Source organism: Spermophilus citellus (assembly GCF_964194105.1).
Source record: "Spermophilus citellus genome assembly, chromosome: 8".
Classification (NCBI taxonomy): Eukaryota; Metazoa; Chordata; class Mammalia; order Rodentia; family Sciuridae; genus Spermophilus; species Spermophilus citellus.
This window is the reverse complement of record NC_138189.1, coordinates 68,415,114-68,435,167: the sequence shown is the minus strand read 5'-3', so window position 1 is coordinate 68,435,167 and position 20,054 is coordinate 68,415,114. Positions and strand designations below refer to the sequence as shown.

The 20,054-nt window shown below is 33.8% G+C and overlaps 1 protein-coding gene across 12 annotated transcripts in view; it reads left to right on the top strand.

The window, feature by feature from the left end:
- WDFY3 (WD repeat and FYVE domain containing 3) overlaps positions 1–20,054 on the top strand; it is a 253,850-nt gene that overhangs the window by 69,372 nt on the left and 164,424 nt on the right. For 7 of the 12 annotated variants that reach the window (XM_081304729.1, XM_081304736.1, XM_081304733.1 and 4 more), the window contains 2 exons: positions 7,662–7,800; positions 19,812–20,022. In XM_081304729.1, the coding sequence (XP_081160855.1) occupies positions 7,790–7,800; positions 19,812–20,022 (222 nt within the window). In that variant the 5' untranslated portion in view covers positions 7,662–7,789. Of the gene's footprint in view, positions 1–7,661; positions 7,801–19,811; positions 20,023–20,054 lie in introns of those variants that run through there. The other 5 variants (XM_081304731.1, XM_081304728.1, XM_081304727.1 and 2 more) reach the window with 2 other exon arrangements.

Here is a 20,054-nt window from a genome sequence, read left to right as displayed (position 1 = left end):
CTTTTTATATGATGGCTGAAGTCTGATTTCAAAATAATTTAACTCTCTTATTTAAGTTAGTTTTTTTTAATACATTGTAGGATGGTGACTGATTTTGTATTTAGTTCCATAAATATACTCAAAAGCATGCTGTGTCATTTTATTTAGAACTGTTAATATTTATAATGATGTCCTTTTTATCTCTAAACTCAGGTTAAAATGTATTCAATATCAATAGAAAAATTTTAAAGGTGATAACCTAGTTATTCTAAATTAGAAATGGCAAACAGAATATATTTGAAGACCATTTTTCCAAATCACCTTAGTACAATTTCTGTTTCTGGGGTTATTCTCCAGTGTGCCTTGCAGGAAAGATTAATGTTGTGCTATTGATGTGAACATCTGCCTTAATTTGATTACTACATGAACAGACATGATTGTGGTGCTCTGAGATTATAGTATTCTTAAGATATTTGTTAAGATTGTCTAGAACCATCATAGACTTTAGACATGTCATTATGCTCCATTAAAAGCAAAGGAAAATAGACTTTCTATAGGCAGAATGTTCATAGGAGTTCACCTGTCTTCTGCTTTTTCACTCTGTAATCTAATGTAGGTTTCCTAGTTAGTTAAAGGAAGTGAACAGTTTTCCTTTTTGATTACATATTTTTATGTTTTATGGTTTATATGCATTGAATACTTGCAAATTATTAATCAAGGATTTTCTTATTTTTATCATGATTCTCTGCTTTAAAGATTCATGGGAGTCAGGTAGGTGTAGGGTTTTTTTTGTTTGTTTGTTTCTTTGTTTTGGTTTGATTTTTGTTTTTTAAACAGGGTTTTATTGTGTTCTTTGGCCATAGGCTGGCCTCAAACTTGTGATCTTCTTGTCTCATCCTCCTGAGTAGCTGACACAACATTCTATTATTAAACTTACTATTAAACTTTCTTTTGTATTTTATTTGTAAATGTTAACATCATGTTTTTATAAAGCATTTAAATTTAATTTATAAATGAATATTTTGCTGAGTATACCTAAAAGATAAATGCCAGAATGAGGATTTTTTTTTTTCTGGTTGAAAACAGAAAGTACTTATATGTGTGTAGCACTGTTAATCAGTCAGAATAGAGTTGCAGAGAACAGAACTTATTGTAGCCAGATTAAGCAGAAAGGTACTTATTACAGGGTATCAATGGCTTATGTAATCATGGAAGGCAAGCAAGGACTGCAGAAACATATTTTAGGCTGAACTTTAAAAATCTCTCCCAGTGTACATCATAGAGCTGGAAGGAAGCTGCTGCTTTCTGGGTGGATTAGCAGACTTGTAGGGGTGGCTAACTGGAGAGTGCAGGCAAAACCATTTTGTCACTGATATGTTTGTCCCCTGCATTATGAATAGTTTTTACATTTTTATATATTTGAAAAAATAAAAAGAAGAAAAATGTTTTGTGGTACCTAAAAATTAAATGTAATTCAAACTTCAGTGACCATACATAGTTTTAGAACACAGCCGTACTTACTCATTTACATGATGTTACTCATTTGTATATGTGGCTGCTTTCATACTATAATGATATTGGTAAGCAGTTGAAATAGAAACTACATGGCAAAATATTTATTATCTGACCTTTAACAGAAAAGCTTGCCAACCTTGCTCTAAAACACACTTGGTGTCACTTTAGGAAGCTACCTCTACTTTTGCTTGCTTTGAAGCCATGCTGCAAGTAATATGACCAGCCAAACAAGTGGCACACCCTGCCACTCAGCAGCCAGCAGAGTAATTATTGGATATTGGGATCTTTGTCTAACACTGCAGCTGAAAGATGTATTTGTCATTGTGTGCTCTCTGCCTCACTCTGCCTTTCAAAGCTTAGGAAGATGAGGTTGATTGGCTGAAGCCAAATTGCAACTAGAATTTACTTGAGTGTGGAAACCCTATTTTGCCTTATAACCTTTGTTAGCAAGCACTTTACAGAAGCAATATAGAATAGATGTTGAACTCCACTCTCACAATATTTATCATACTTTGATCATAAGAATTTGAAACATATTATCTCCTTGTTCCTTAAAATGATTTATCTTTTTTTCCGTTTTAAAAAAGTTTTTTATGGTGCTGGGAATTGAATGCAGGGCCTCACCCATGCTAGGCAGGTGCTCTATCACTGAGCTACACACTGGCCTTTATTTCTTTTTCCTTAATACCAGTTCAGACTCAGTGGTTTAGCTATAACTAATTTTGATCATGTTGTGACTAAACATTAATTGCCCATGATGTGTTAGTCACATTGCATGTATTTTGACATTCTGAATACTCTAAAGTCAGTACTATATTTATCTCCATTTACCAGTGAAGGTAGTTTGATTTACTTAGTTTTCCTAAAATCACACAAATAGTGAGTGGACCCTTTTGCCACCACCTGTTTTACTCTTGGTAGTCTTCTGCTTGTCCTTGTAATACAGCATTTTTGTGAATTCAACCACTTACATCACATTGAAACCATTTAAACCTTCTGTCCTACTTAGTCCTCATTGCCTTTAGAGAAGTCACAACCTCTTCATTTCTTATTCGGAAAAAAGGGACTAATCAGTTTCACCCTCTTGTTTTATAGCATGACACCAATTTATAGTTAAATGCTAAAGTATCTGTGAATATGTAGCATTGTATACAATCGATTATTTGCCTCGAGAAAAACTACAGGTATTTTAGTATTGATATTATGCACATTTATATTTTATGAGAAATACATGTATGAGCCACAAGCAAAACAGTCACAGAAGGGAATAAAAATGTGTTCTTAACATGACAAGGAATAGAGACATTGCCTTTAAAGTAGCAAACTATACGAAATCAAGCCAATCAGATAAGGATTCAGGGATGTTTCCTATAAGAATACTTTGGTGAAAAATATTTTTTATTTAGGTCCTTAGTGATAATATCTTAACTCTTTGCAGTAAAATATTTCCAAGTCCTGACCTTTAGGGAAAATTAAATAAACAAATGCATAAACATCAGAATTTAAAGAGAATGATGAAGAGACATAATGAGGCAAATATAATATAATCTCCTAAAGTGCCAGTGTGGCCTGCCACAGTAGTATACTAATATGTTTATAATCCTGCTGACCAGGGGGAGGAAAACCCTGGATTATAGCATTTGCTGGTGATTGTTGTGGTATAAGCATTCTCACCTTGGCTGCTTTCTAGCTATTAGTATTTGACAACTGGCTCTCCAAAATTTCTGAAAATTTAGCCATTAGCTTTTGTGAGCTGTTTTGAATTGATATGAGTAGCAAAAGGTAAAGTGCCCTAGATAAAAGAGGGGGAAAAAAACTCCTTGTATTTGTAGTGAATATACAAGGAAAATACTTCACGAAACCTGAATTTATTTATTTATTTAAGTCAGGGAGATCATTTTTGAATAAGGTTAATAGTTATCATTTTGAATAAGGTTAATAGTTATCATTGATGTTGGAGTGTTATTTTTGTTTGTTTATTTTCCCCCAATACTAGGGTTTAAACCTAGAGCTTCATGCATGCTAGATAATACTATACCAGGAGCCACATTCCCATCCCTTTTATTATTCAGACAGGGTCTTGCTAAGGTGCCCAGGCTGACTTTGAACTTGAAATCCTCCTATGTCAATAGCTTATATTACAGGTGTGGGCCATCACACCCTGCCTGGAGTGATGTTTTTCCTAAGGTTATTATCTAATTTTCTCATTAATGAGGAAATTACTTAGAACTCATTAAGTTACAACATATATTTTTGTGTTTAAATTCTAATGATACTTTTTTATTTGTATTTTTCTGGGACATATTCTGCCTAGAAATTATTTCCTTACTAAACTGAATACTATTCCATGTTGGGGTTGAGGCAGAATGTTAGAATAGGGGAAGATTTAAACCAAAGAGAATAGGAAACTTTCAAAAGAAAAGGAAATGTGCTTAAATATATATAACATTTCCCGTATCAGATGTACCTAGAGATACTAAGAATTCTCTGCCAAGATATTACTCATGAGTCATATTTCTTGTTGCCAGTCTGGTTACACCCTTGGTGAAAGATACAGAAAGTAAACATAGGTTTTATATTTTAAAAAATATTTTAGTTGTTTTAGGGAAGAGCAAATAGTCTTTCCTAGGAATCACTGGAAAATAAAACAACCATTCCTTTTAACTAATTTTTATTTCTTGAAGTCAAAGAGTCAGCTTCCATATAATAAGAAGAGAACTGGACTTGGAGTTTTATATCTTAAATTCAAATTTTAGCTAATGGTAGTTATTGGATCTTTTGGACAAGTTTCTTTAACCTCTTTGAGTTTGTTTATTCATCTATACAGTAGGTATTATGCTCTTTTATACTTGGAAAAAACTAATCAATTTCATTCAAAACAATTAGCATCATACATGGCTGTGGACCTTAATTCTGTATTTTGTAGATGAAAACTGACTCAGAGGCAGGAAACAGGAGTTCCTCAACTGTTAGCTCCAGCCCTAGCTACTAATTGTTGATGCTGTCCCTTTAGACTTCTTAAAATGATTCAAGGGCAGAATGGCTGGTGTTTTTACTTGGAAAGATAAACCAATGGGTGGAGAAGTTTGTGTGTGAATAATTAATGTGTGCTGAGAACAAAGCTAAAAACCAAACCAAAACAACAACAACAACAACAAAAAACCCCTGACTGGCTGGAATGATCTGAGGATCAGCCAGTGAAGTCCATTGTTTTCTTCTGTTGTTGAAAATCTTGTAAAAAGATTCCTGACACTTCTTTCCTCCTTGTAGCCAGAGGTTTCCTTGCTGTACTTTTCCCTAGTCTTTCTTGTGTTTCTCTGGTATAATGTGCACAGCCTCTATCAACCTTCATTATCTTTGCTGCTACCCAGACTTTAGACTCCATGAGCTTAGGTGTCATGTCTGTTTTAAGTGAGTTGTCATTTCCTGGCAAATGGTAAATGCCACATGTGCTGTTGTTGATTTTCACCACTCTACTTCATGGACTACCTAGCAGTATCTACAATCTTATAAATTACTCATGTTTCAGAATATTATAAATGTAAAAGTCGCTATCTGAGACACAGTTCTTAACTGTATAGCCACAGAGAGCATGGAAAATCGTGCCAAAGTTGTAATGACTCCAGAATACTAATAGAAAGTTGCTGTCTTTTTGTTAAAGCCAAATCTAGGTAATTGAATACTCTAGAGATATCTTGATATTCCCAAAGTGACATTTTTGTTGTTGTTGGAGATTATGGGTAGGTTTGTCTGAGAATTAGAAGAAATCTTATTTATCTTGTCATTAAAAATTAGAGTTTGTTTTGATGTTATAAAAAACTCTGCTTTGTTTCCTCTTTTCTCTCTCATGCCAGAGATCTTTCTGGAGCTGAGGGAAGTTGACTTGTCTGGCCTTTCCCTCTCTGGGATCTGTTGGCCATATTCTGTTCCCTGAAGGATTATGATACTTGCCAAGTTATCATCACTGGCTGAGAGAGTCATTTCCTCCTCCCCGAGAGGACAGAGAAGTCTGTCTGGAATTTATTTTTGTTTGTGCCACTCTTAACGGTCACAAACATTCAAAACAAAATAAAACAACAACAAAAAAATTTCAGCTAAGTGTTTCTACCAGTGTGATTTTTTTGTTTTGTTACTTGCTGAGTTGCTACATAATATTTCTTTTAAGGGAATTTTTAATGTCAAAGCATGAAAAGCAATAAAAATTAGAAATAACTGAGAATCATGTTAGTAAAAAATACATATATCTGATTTAAGTGTGGTGCAATTGGGACTAATTTAAGAAATAAATTGGTTGGTATTTAAATATTTAATTTTAGTTGTCTAGTGCAAATATATTCTTAGATAACACAATGATTAACTAAATTCAGAAGTATTGCATATGTTTATTTCCTTTAAAAAGCTATACTTTTGGCCTGGTGCAGTGCAAACCCTTTTAATCTCAGTGGCGTAGGAGGCTGAGGCAGGAGGATTGCAAGTTCAAAGCCAGCCTCAGCAATTTAGTGAGAGACAACTTAGTGAGAGACCCTGTCTCAAAATAAAAAATAAAAGGGGCTGGGGATGTGGCTCAATGGTGTACCTTTCGATTCAATCTCTGGTAACAAAAACAAACAAACAAAAAGCTATTCATTTAATGAATGGTAGGCATAATATGTCATTGTGTCTAATATGTATGTTCTTATGAAATGTTTTTTAACATGTGTTTTTATTTCTCAAAATGATATTATACTATATATTACCATGACAATATATATTCCACCCTGTTTCTTAGTTCCTTTCACTCATCGATATATTTTTAAGGTGTATCCATCATAAGTAGAGGTGAAATGCGTAATTTCAAATAACTATCCATGATTATGTTATCAATTCTATTTTTTCTGTTCCCTTTCTCTGTGATGAACCCTCTTAAGTCCCAAGCACCACAAATCACTGCATAGTGAACATCTTGTGTGGTGTGGTATGGTATGGTATGGTATGGTATGATTAGATTAGGTTATCTAACACCCAATATAGTAAACAGGTTCCTTACCTTGAAAAAGTTTCCTTGGGATACAGACCTAGCAGTAGAATACAAGATTCTGAACAATGTAAGGGTAGGGTGCCTTTTAGATCCTTTACCAGTTGTTTTCCCATCTGACATATATGTGGTTCCTGTTCCTATGTCTAAGAATTTGGAATTTTCCAGCTTTCTGATTGTTGCTAATCTAATAGGTATTAAAATAGTAGCTTTTCCTTATTTTGATCTGCATTTCTCTAATTACCAATTCAATTAAAACATCTCTTGATGTCTTACATCGTCTGCCTTTTGCCCCCCTCAGGATTGCTATATTTTTCTTGTAGATTTGGGAATTCTGTGTAAATTGTAATTTCTATGTTGTCCGTTTTAAATGTTTCAAGTATCTTCTTCCATTGTGTTTCCTCTTTTTAGTTGGTTCATTGTTCTTTCCTGAGCCAGGACATTTAATTTTGGTGCAATTATATTCATTAGTTTATTTTTGTGTAATTTTGAATTTATATATTAGAAAGTCTTACTTAATTCATAAAGATATTTGTATATGTTTCTTCTATTAACTGTATAGTGTACCTCTCATATTTGGTTTTTAATCTATCTTGAGCTTCCTTTTGTAAGTGGCTTTGGGCAGGAGGCAAGTTTAATTTTATTCTAAAATTAGTGAGTTTCTCTGTACCATTATCTCCTGTTCTCATGTTAGATTCTCAGTACATATGTGGGTCTGTTTCTAAATGCTTATTGCTATACCTTGGTCTCTTTGTTTTTCTATCAATCTTCCACTGGTCTTATTACCACGTTTTGTAGAGGATTATTTTCAAAGCCTAAAAAACTGTGTAAACTGTGATTACCTAACACAGTTCAAGTTTCATGATCACTGTTCCTTCTTATCTTCCTTCAAGTACATATATAATTGTGTTTAGTACTTTAACAAGTAATCACTATTATCCTTGAAACATATATTGAAATTCTTGATCCATTTTTTAAAATGTAATTATATATTCTTCAAATATAGTTATATTAAATTTTTAACCACTTGCCTTAAATATTACAGATGGTTCCCACCTTATGATGGTTCAATTTACTATTTACAGTGGTGCAAATGAGGTACATATTCAGTAGAGTCTGTACTTTGAATTTTTAATTTTAATCTTTTCTGAAGCCAGCTGTATGTGGTATGATACCTTCTCTGGATTCTGGGCAGCAGCAGGGACCCACAGCTCCCAGACAGCCACATGATCTTGAGGAGAAACACTGATACTCTACAGTGTACCATGTTGCTGAGCTGTGATGTGCTGTAGGTTAGTATATTCTATGAGTTTCCCATTTATGAATTTTTTATTTATGAGTTTTTTAGGATATAACCTTATCATAAGTTGAGAAGCATCTATAATGAGATGTGATTGCTTCCTGAGGTCCTTTTTTTCCATTATGTTTAAATATGAAGTTCTTCTTTTCAGGGGAAATCTGGATTAAAATTAAATGAGAAGTTACTTTGTCTGAAGTCTGAGGGCATACTAAGTGTCTATACTTAATCTAGAAGTACATTAAATGATTGGAAAATTTTTTAATCAAAAGTGGAAGGCAAGTAAGAATGTTTCTAAAAAATCTGGGTAAATGCTAAGTTTCATTTTAGGAATAGGATATTTCTAAAAAATAGTTTAAATACCATATTTCAAGTAATCAGAGCTGGTGTAGCTCTCCATATTTTGAGTGTCATTCAGTGTCTGTTCTATTGGGGAAAATAAATGTATACATAAACCAAACTCAAACTAAAATGCTTGGAATAATGTAGTTTTGATCTAGCATGAATCTGTTTTGTGTAATTTTGAAAAGAAATTAAGCTAGCTAGCTAGTTGATTGATGTCTTTGTAAGCTTCTGTTTCCCACCTGGAAAATTTTGCTCAACCCAAATTGTAGTTTTTGTTGATCCCAAATTATAATTTTAAGATATAATTTTGAGATACCACAAACACACATGCATATTTTATTTTGATCATTAAGCAGGATGTTATATATGCTTTCTAGGAAACGTTAAATAGCATAATGAAACTTAATTTATGTCCTTTATATGGACAAATTTATTTCTGTGTAAGCCATTGGATTCAAAAGCCTAGACATTTGATATATAATTGATAGATGATGTATTTGATTTTAACTTTTAAATGCTAAACCTGCTAACAGGTATTTAATTTGGTTTCTCTTGTATAGCCTTTGCCCTTTGCCCCAGCTCTAATGGAACTGTTAGGTGGAAAGTGTGAAAGGGCATAGCAGCGTGAGAATAACAGAGGAATGTTTGACCTCCAATTCTGAAATAAAAGACAGTTATTCGTTCCTACAAATAATGACAGACTTATTATGGAATGCTTAAAGAGTAAATAAACCCTGGAAGTAGTTAAGTGACAACCATTAGGGGGTCTTTGCTTTATTTACTCAAGATAGTATTTATTACATGGCATTCCTTCTAAGAAGAGGATGAGATGTCTATGGGGAAAATATGGTAAACTGATTTGCACTTTGCAATTTACTTACTTTAGTATCTTATTTTCCCAGAAGTTAGAGAAGCAATATATTTTAAATATTGTCAGTATTTCAGATGGATTTATAAAACACTAAATAGCTAAATGATAAGAATAGCATTTCTCCTCTCTGTCTACCCCAAAGGCATTTTTAAAAATAGCCTACATGTGATCAACAGTGAAATGATGTAATTAGGACATGGCTATTTGTGGTAATCATTCTTGTGTTTTGGTGTGGTGGAAGGGTAGATATATGTAGTTTTCTATTATTTTCTCCTCTCCATCTACCCTTCTGCTCTCCAGATCTTTTCCCTCAACTCTCTTAGTGATAGAGTGTCCTCTCCAACCACGAGAACATATATACATTTGTCTAATACCAAATGCAAAAATTCTGAGGGAAACAATAATTCTCTGATTAGTAAAGGGCATAAATTTAGCAACAAGTACATTTTGCATCTTTTATATTCATATTTGTATCACCATTTTTGTTTTAAATAGTTTAAGAATTTTATGTTTCTTGATCTTTCTTGTTCATATACTCAATTAAGTAAATGAATGGTAGATTACATATATATATTCTACACACACACACACACACACACACACACAGAAAGTAACTGGGGTAGAGGATTTGCAGATAAGAAGTTTGTTGTCAGCAGGAAGATTCCCTGCCTCACTCTTTCCATCCAGCTATAGATTAGACACTATGTATCTTCAGTGTATTGGGTACAATGACAGACACTAAAAAGTTGAGTCTAATAAAACACAGGTCACTAACCTGACAGTAAATTTATCTTCAAAGAAAAGTGGTAGAGTTCCTTGTTCACTGGAGGTAACTTCCATAAATTCCAAAATGCTTTTGCTACACCTGTGGTGGGTTGAGAAATAGCCTCAAATGGGATCATGCTATATATTGGCTATTGATTGTTAGCACAACCCTAGTGGAAAGGCTTGAGGTGGCCACCAAGTGTGTGCTGAGAGGGAGTATATGTGAATCTAGGATGTGTGGAAGTGAGATGATGGAACAGACATGCACACAGGGTATGTGCACAGAGCTGTTAGAAAGAATGAATTCAAATCCCATTTTTTCTACTTATTAACAATTAGGGTAGTCACCTCTCATTTCAGAACCATCTTTCCTGGGGAAATGTTGCTAAGGTTGTATGAGATTTTTTTTTTTTTTCATGTGCTTCACAGTTACAGACCTACTGTACAAATGCATATACATTAAAACAGAAACAAATAAACTAGTCTTAATCATCATTTTTACTTGATGACCTTGGAGACCATATTTTAGTTAGAGGCCAATTAGGTTTTCATGGGGGAAAAAATGACACTTGGATTCAGTCCTCAAAATAAAAGGGATATATTATTTGACAGGCTGAGAAAGAAACTTGGTGAATTGAAGAGTATTTGCCTCAGGTAAAGCTCTCCGCCTTGCAAAGAGTTTTCAGAAATAACTGTCCTTTCTTATTTATTTATCTTTATGTTTTAGATGAAGCAAGGAATGTACTTTTTTCTTATTTTTTAAAATTAAAAAAAAAACAGTTCACAGGAGGTAATTTGCTACCAAAATAATACAAATGATTTCCATGATCCCATGCAATCTATGAGTGAAGAGAATATTACACAGACTGAAATAGAAAGATGGATTAAAATAAAATGTAAATGTAATATTTAGCAATTGATATATGTGTGTGGTAAAAATTTGCTTAGGTTTGCAAATAGTAAAATCTGATTTATTTTATGAAAACATGGACTTTGACAAGGCAATTGAAAAAAATCAATTGTGTGTATATGTAACAATTTATGAAATATAGAATGACCTGTTATGAAACTTTAAGAAGTAGAATATTATCAATACCATAAAACTTCCTTGTATATTTCCTCTTCATCTTGTTCCCTGCTTCCTTCTGGAAGTGACCTAGAATTTTCTGTTCAGTGGTATGTGTATATGCAAAATGAAAAAGATAGTTTATAGATACACATAATATATAGATACACACAAGCAAAACAATGTATATAGGAATATTACAGTTTTACTTGTTTGGAAGCTTTATTTTAAAAATGGTATCATAGATTATGTTATCTTTAACAGCTTGATGTTTTTATTCAACATTTACAAGATTTACCCGGACTGCTTTGTGTAGTTTGTTATTATTACTTCTGTGTAACATTTAATTATGTGAATATGTCAAAAAATTATGCATCCCCTAATGATGGACACTTACTATTTTCAAATTCCATGATGAAAATAATGCTTCTTATACACATTCTTGTATACATGTCTTTGTGCATATGAAATGAGTGGGCTAGTACCTAGGAGTGGAATTATTTGTTCATGTGGTATGCTTATAAATGCCAGTCCATAAACACTATCCCCAAAATATACAACCTGTTTTCTTTATAATTTCACTAATTTGATGTCACATTAAATTTTCAATATAGAATTATTATTAATATCCTACTGCTTCTGTAACAAGTCACTACAATCTTAGTGACTTAAAGCAGCAGCTGCCAACTTATTATCTTATGGTTCTGGAAGTGAGAAATCTAAAACCGGTCTTACAAGGCCAAAGTCAAGGTATCCATAGAGCTGTAGTCCTTTGGAAGATTTTAGGGCAGAATCTGTCCCTTGCCCTTTTCAGTTTCTGGTGGCCCACATTCCTGTTTTGTAGCCACATCACTTTGACCCTACTTCTATGGTCACATCTGGTCTCACTTTTCACTCTGCTTCTCCCACTTTGTGATTACTCTTGCTCAGATAATACAGAATAATCTCCTCATTTCAAGATCCTTAATTTAATCACTTGTACAGATTCCTTTTTTGCCTTGTCAACCAACATACTTACAGATCCTAGGAATTAGGAAGTAGACATTTGGCAAGGAAGGAGGGTGCTTATTTTTGTATTAATTTGCATTCCCTTTACTACTAATCAGGTAATCAGGTTGTATAGCTTTTCATTTATGTGCGGTTTCTTTTCTGTGAAATGTCTGTTTTTTTTTTTTTAATAAACCTACTGCTTGGCACATGCTAGGCAAGTACTATACCTCTGAGCTACAATCCCAGCCCCTACTTTTTTTTAAATCTTGAGAAAGGTTCTCACTGAGTTGCCCAAGCTGGCCTAGAACTTGTGATTCTCCTTCCTTAACCTCCTGAGAGCTGGGATTATAGGCGAGTCCCACTGTGCCACACCATTTTAATTTTGATAAGGTTGATTTTGTGTATGTTTTTGTAGTTTTTGTGATTTTTTAAACAAAATTCTCTACCCTGAGGTTGAAGTATTTTCCAACGTTTTTTTTCTAAATATGTAAAAGGTTTTTATTTTTCAAATTAATGTTTTTAATTGCTCTAATGGCAAAAGCATAGTAAATATAAGCTACCTGAAGTAGAGCTCCCCGTGGCAGGAACAGAATGAGATTCACGGAAAGTTGGAGCAAGCATTGATAAATATGTCTCTTGAATTAATGATTAAATTACTAACTTGAAGATATATTCAAATTGCTTTAGGATTAAGGAGGGTCAGGAACTATCAAAGATAGGTTGCCAGACAATAAAATGAAAAAACAAAGCAATTACCTCTAGCATTTCAGGTAAAGGAAAGACCAACTGGGGAAAGCATCCAGGGTGTGAAATTGCATGGCATGTTGAGAGAGCAGCAGTGATGTGGTGTGAACATGGGATTGATGAGGGATGTGGATGAAGATATAGTTTCAAGATGAGGTGCACATCAGATTTTGAGCAATCTTTTTCTGCCTTGTAAAGATTTGACTTTATCCCATTATAGACTCATAGGTCTCTTTTAAAGGAAGTCACATGCTTGTCTTTTTGGAAGTTTAGAAAAAACGAATATAGACCCTCTATTATTTGGGGTAAAAACTAGAGTTGGTATTCCTATGGTGCCTTATATGTAGTAGATGCTTAAGGGATTAAATGTCAATTAATTGTGAGTTGGGATTCAGCCACAGGGTCTGCAATGCATTCTTTTGATTATTAGGAGTGAAGATTCTATCTCTTGAATGGATTTCACACTTTGTAGCAGTCATAGGGTTTTGAGGAAGTTTAGGAAATAAAGCAAATGAGTAAGGGTAATTCTGCTTTAGGTAAAACATAGTACATGTTGACACTGAGTTTTAAGTGCAGTTTATATAATGCTCCCAACATCTTTTAACAAAAATTGTCTTATTTCCTTTTCAAGTAATAAAATGGTGATAAATTAAAAAATATTTTGAGCTGAAGCATCATTGTGTATATGACTAATCAAAAGGGCAAATTTTATCTATATGGATAAATTTTGAGATAAAATTATAAGAACTCATAAAAAAGGGGATGGGGTTGTGGCTCAGTGGTAGAGCACTTGCCTCACATATGTGAGACACTGGGTTCCATCCTCAGCACCACATAAAAATGAATAAACAAAATAAAGATATTTTAAAAAAAGAACTCAGAATAAAAACCCTCATCATTATGTAGCAGTCTGTGAAGAAGCCAGCATTTATTTTGCTGTCATTATTTTTATTAATGTCATCATTACTTTTTGAATATTTTGTCTGTGAGGTTTCATTGATATGATTCTGTATAGTCTTTTGAATTTCTCACTCTCAAGCCACAGTGATATATATTTCAGCCTCATTCAGTCATGACTTGTTCTGTACTGGCGAGCTGCTTGCTCTTTAGGATGCTTTTGATACTCTGCATGTTGTTGATGCCTCAATTCCCTCTGGGAGTTCTAGCTTATTGCCTTTTGTTTTGTCATTGTCTGCTTAACAACCATACTTATCAGTATTGTTATTTGTTTCCCTTTCTGCTCCTGCTTTCACATGAGTAGTTCTTAATTTCTGAATTTATATGAGTATTCCCTGAAAAAATGTCCTAAATTATACTTTGGGGTACCAAACACCTTTTAACAAAAATTGTCTTATTTCCTTTTCAGGTAATAAAATGGAACTTAAATAAATCATAAGGTGTTGAATTGGACAGTATCTTTGCTTTCCATAATCTCATATTATTTCTTCAATATTGAAAAAAAGACAATCAAAATAACAGTTTACACATAGTGTGATAAATTCTATGATAAAGATAGACACAGTCCTATAGGAACAAAGGGAAGTGGGGAAAGATTACACCTGAAACTGGGTTAGGGAATGCTTTTTAGAAGAAAGACCTTTGAACTGAGATTAGCATGCTTAGTAAATACTCAGATGCTGAGTGGCTAGAGGGGAACCCTGCCCCAGCCTCCTGAGAAGTAGTTCGGCCTGAGTGAGAAGGCAGAGCAGAGAGACTGCACTGAACTGGTGTCATGGAGTTAAAGTAGAATTATGGGGAATGAACAGTGTCAATCGTACATATAGTACAGTCAGATAGTGAGGAACCTTAAAATTTATACTTTTACTAAAGCTATGGAAATCAGTTAGTCATTCCTTCATTCTTACTATGTACTGATTGTTAGTGAGGTGTTACAGATTTGAAGAACACAGTTGGATGTTCAGGAATTCATAGTTTACTATAAGAGAGATTCATAATTAAATAGCAAGAAATTATTTAAGAAACTTTTCAATTTAGAGTAAAAGGTTCATGTAGTCTTATTCTGAAGATGTTTAAGAAGTTTTCTAAAGGCTTTCTATAGGTAGAACTAAAATACATAAATTATAAAGTTTTATTTTTTTGTGTGTTTTGATGATGTAATTTTCACAAATTACAGTAAATCTATCACACCCAGAAATCAGGTTTCTGATCAGGTACACACTAGGTAAGTATTGCAACTAGGAATTGAACCCAAGACTTGAATTGCAGAGCCTGAGTAACCATTACTGTCTCTCTTAATGGTGCATATCCTATAACCAACTCTAAAGTACCCTGGTGGGATCAAAGGTAAACCAGAAACAGCCTAGAGATTTGGGAAACTCTTCTCTGAGAAGGTAACCTCAGAGCTGGAGGGTGGGGAGATTGGGAAATGCTAGCAAAAGCAGAGGAGGAGGGTCATGCTTAGCAGAGAAGACAGTGTATCTAAACATACAGAGAATTGAAAGAACCCGTCAAGGTAGGGCATGCCTTCATGGTGGCACAATTTTGAGTAGAAGAGGTGGCTTAGTGAGAGATGAACCTGGGTAAATATATGAAAACAGAGTTTATAAAAACTTAAAGATATTAGATTGAGGTGTTTCAGTTTATTCTTAGGCAATAGAGAATCAACAGAGGTTTTAAATCAGAAAAAATGGGACTATGTATCTTGGAAGATAACTTAGGAGCTATAGGAGAGATGCATCAAGGCAGAATACCAGTCATGTGGTAGTGGTATTTAGATTAATTTTATTGATAATGTCAAAGAGGAACCTTTGGTTCTGTTGATTTTTCCCTGTAGTCTTCCTGTTTATGTTTTTATATTATTTAATCATTTGGAGAGTGTATTCATTTGCTGGGCATGCTTTGATCCTCAGTACCTCATGCATGCTAAGCAAGTGCTCTACTACTGAACTATACCTGTAGCCCTTCCTGCACCCCCCCCCTTTTTCTTTAATATTTTTTAGTTGTTGATGGGCCTTTATTTTATTTGCTTAATTGTATGTGGTTCTAGGAATCAAACCCAGTGCCTCATGCGTATGAGTCTAGAGCTCTACCGCTGAGCTACAACTCTAGCCTCCCTTCCTGTTTTTAATCTCATTGATTTCTGGCCTAATTTTTATTATTTTATTTTCATTTATTTTGGTTTCTTTAAACTTACACAGCTCCTCTTCTTCTAATTTCCTATGACAGAATTGTAGATTTTCTTCTTTTGTGTTGTATGCATCTTATTGTTATAATTTTCCTCTAAGAACAACAGCTTTTGCTGCGTTTTTAAGATTTCAATAAGTTTTATTTTCATTTAGTTTATGTTTTTAAATTTCTTATGACAATTCCTTGACCTATGTGTTATTTGAAAATATGTTGTTTAATTTCCAAATATTGGGGCTTTTCCAGTTGTATTTCAATTATTGATTATTTAATTCCATTGTGTTCTGAGACTGGTCAGATGCTTTGTATGATTAAGTTTGTTAAGATACATTTATGGCCCAGGATGTTGTCTGTTTTGGTTAATGTTTCTTGTGAGCTTAAAAGAGGGTGTGTTCTGTTATTGTTGGACAGAATATTCTGAAGAAGTGGCCTATAGAATGAGATCAAATGCTGGCAAACCAATATCTGTTAAGGGGTTAAGATCTAAAATACATAAAGAACTCATATAAGTCAGAAGCAGAAACCCAGATAACCTGATTTAAAAATGGACCAAAAGACCTGAATTGACAATTCTCAAAAGAGACATACAAGTAACCAACAGTTTTGTGAAACATGTGCAACATCTTCTATCATCAGTGAAATTGCAAATCAAAACCACAGTGAAACATTACCTTAGGCCGGTTAGAATGGCTATTGTCCAAAAGACAAAGGATAACAGTTACTGGCCAGAATGTGGGAAAAAGAAACCCTTGAAGGCTACAGGAAATGTAAAGTGGTATAGCCATTATGGAAAACAGTACAGAGGTTCCTTAAAAACTTAAAAATAGAAGTTCCTTATGATCTGGCAATCCTACTTCTAGGTATATATCCAAAGGAAATAAAATTAGTATCTTGGAAAAGCTATCTATTTTCCCATGCCTGTTGCAGGGTTATTCACAGTAACCAAGATACAGAAACCACCTAAATGTTTCTTTATAGATGAATAGATTTTTTTAAATAAACGAGGTGAGATTGTATACCTAGCGGAATAATATTCAAAAATTTAAAAAGGAGGAAATCCTATCATTTGCAAAAACATGGGAGAACACACAGAGCCTTGAGAATTTATGTTTAGTGTGAAATAAGCCAGTTGCACAAATATAAATACTGTATGATCTTACTTACATAAGGAATCTAACATGGTCAAACTCCTAGAAGCAGAGAGTAGTTTGGTGGTTGCCAGGGGCAGGAGTAAAGGGGGAGGTGCTAGCAGGTCAAGAGTACAAAGTAGTGTACAGCAGTAGTTACAGCACTACTGTTCTATTAAGTGTTCTATTGAAAAAAAATTTATATATTAACCTGTGAGATTATGAATGTTATGAACTTGACTGTGGTAATTATTTCACAGTGTATACATATATCAAAATGTCAAGGAAGTTTGGATACCAGATACCGAAATATACAGTTGCAGAGGAGGAATAAGTTCTCAAGTTCTGTAGCACAGTAGGGTGACTCTAGTTCACATTAATTTATTACATGTTTTATAAAGAACTAGAAGAGAGGAGTTTGAAGCTTCTCAACACAAAGAAATGATAGACGTTTCAGGAGGTGGAAATGCTGATAACTCTGTTTGGCTTTTTACCCATTGCATATGCATAGCAAATTATTACACTGTGCCCCATAAATACGAAAAAATACATTTCTTTAATTTTTTTAAATTAAAATGTCAAGTTTTATACTTTAAGTATAAACACATTTTATTTTTGAATTATACTTGAATAAACATAGACCAAACAGGCAGAGTTAGCCAGTTGTGGTGGCACACCTGTAATGCCAGTGATTCAGGAGGCTGAGGCAGAAGGATCGAGAATTCAAAGCCAGCCTCAGCAACTTGGCGAGGCACTTAGCGACTCGAGGAGACCCTATCTCTAAATAAAATACATAAAAGAGCTGGGGATTTGGCTCAGTGGTTAAGTGCTCCTCGGTTCAATCTCCAATACCAAAAAAAACCCAAAAGGGCAGAGTTAATCCTCTCTTTGGTTCACTTGCTTAACTTGGAATGAGGAGCAGATGAGATGGTCTGAGTTTGATTCCTGACTTTTTTTTTTTAATTGACATAGACACATAGACTCCTTTGGAAAGCTTGGGATCTCTTAGAAAAAAGATATCTAAGTATTAGAGAATCATGAATCCCTTAAGTCCCATTCACAGTCTCTAGTTAGGAACACTGGCTATAGGCTGAGAATACAGCTGTGAATAATCTGAAATGTTAACTAATTTACAAAAATTTCATAGTCCACTTCCAATTTTATTTTTGTTCTGGGAATTTTCAGAACTAGATGAGTATATGATAGATTGATATTTTGTTAATGTTTGGAAGACTTAAATATTTTCCAAGAATGAATATGTTAGATAGCTTTGAATTGGACTGATTTCTATTATTTTGTAGTTAAATGTACTCAGCTCTTAGCCTGTGTGCCCAAGCACTCTGTCCTGCATCGGGGCACTTGAGAATGTACTGAGTTCTCTTTGTGCAGTACTCATTCAGTACAAATTAGTCAATGACAGAGCTCTAACCAGAGCATATCTTTCTGCTCGTCACCTATGATTTACATCTTGCTCTTCTCTTGCAAGGGAGCTAGAGTACAGAAGCATATTCCTGTAGCCAGATAAGGAGTTCACTAAAAATTCTCAAGTGCAAGTGTGTTTTGTTGCTTATTCTTATCTTTTAAAAAATCAATAAGCAGGTGTTTAGTAAATAAAACTGTATTCTGAAGTACTTTTTCATTTCTTAAGAAATGGCATCTCGTTTGTATAGTTATGCAGCAAAATTAAAAATGAATCTCAAGTTATGACTGCTTCCCTACAGATTATAAAAGCAAATTGCTTTTTATCCAAATTCTGCATATCCATAATGTTCTCCCAGTCTTCCTGGTTCCTTTTGTAACATATCCTGTTTTTGTGTCTGAAATTAGCTAATTGTTGGCACAGTTAGTAGTGGTTGAAAACATCTAAGGATGCTTTCTAAAAGCTCAGTGTTATTGATTCTGTGTATTCTTTAACTCAGTGGTTAGTTTATTTTTTAAATCCAACTCCAGCAAAGGGTAGATTTTACATTATGATTCAATATATGCTCGTTCACTCTTACCTGAAATATACTTCATGAAACCATAGTTATCCTTGCCATATGTGGTTCAATATCTTCTATGCTGTTATTACTTTAAAGAAAAAAAATATTCATCACTACTCACAAAAGGAATCAATATAACTTACTTAAGGGTTTTTTGTTTTGTTTTGAGAAAGTGTTCTTTATTTATGTGATAATTTTCACTGTTTCTTTATGGATTCATAAGATACATTGTGATATTCTTTCACTTAATTTGCACATTTTTAAACTGTAACAAACTGTTCATCAGGCACATGGAATTTACTTATCTAGAAAAACTGATATAACAATATAGAAGACTTTGGTAGTTTTGAGTTTGGGGATTCTTTGAGGTTAGGGAGAACTTTCTATTTGTTTCATTCTTTTTTACATATACTTAAAAATAAAGTAATATTAATAGCAACATTTGTGATCACTTTGTTGAATTTGATATAGTTAACTTTATTAGAAATATTTTTTATTTGTCTAGTTAATGTTTTATATTTTATATAAAAAGTAGTAAAGCCAGAAGGAACTTTTGAGTTCCCATAATTCATAATTTGTCATTCAGGGAGATTTATCAAAATTAACTTTGCTTATACTAGAGAGAATTTTCTATTTTTAGGACTTTTTATAGGCTCTTAAATGCATGCTCAACCTGGTCAAGGTCAACATTTGTGATCACTTTGTTGAATTTGATATAGTTAACTTTATTAGAAATATTTTTTATTTGTCTAGTTAATGTTTTATATTTTATATAAAAAGTAGTAAAGCCAGAAGGAACTTTTGAGTTCCCATAATTCATAATTTGTCATTCAGGGAGATTTATCAAAATTAACTTTGCTTATACTAGAGAGAATTTTCTATTTTTAGGACTTTTTATAGGCTCTTAAATGCATGCTCAACCTGGTCAAGGTGGTGACATTTTGACTGTTATGCATTGACATCTTTCTACAGAATTAGAAGTATTTATCACCAACTAGCCACGATGAACATGGTGAAGAGGATCATGGGGAGGCCGAGGCAGGAGGAGTGCAGCCCGCAGGACAATGCCTTGGGACTGATGCACCTCCGCCGTCTCTTCACTGAGCTGTGCCATCCTCCCCGGCACATGACTCAGAAGGAACAAGAAGAGAAATTATACATGATGCTGCCAGTGTTTAACAGGGTAAGACCAGGTTCCAAATGTAACTTGCAGGA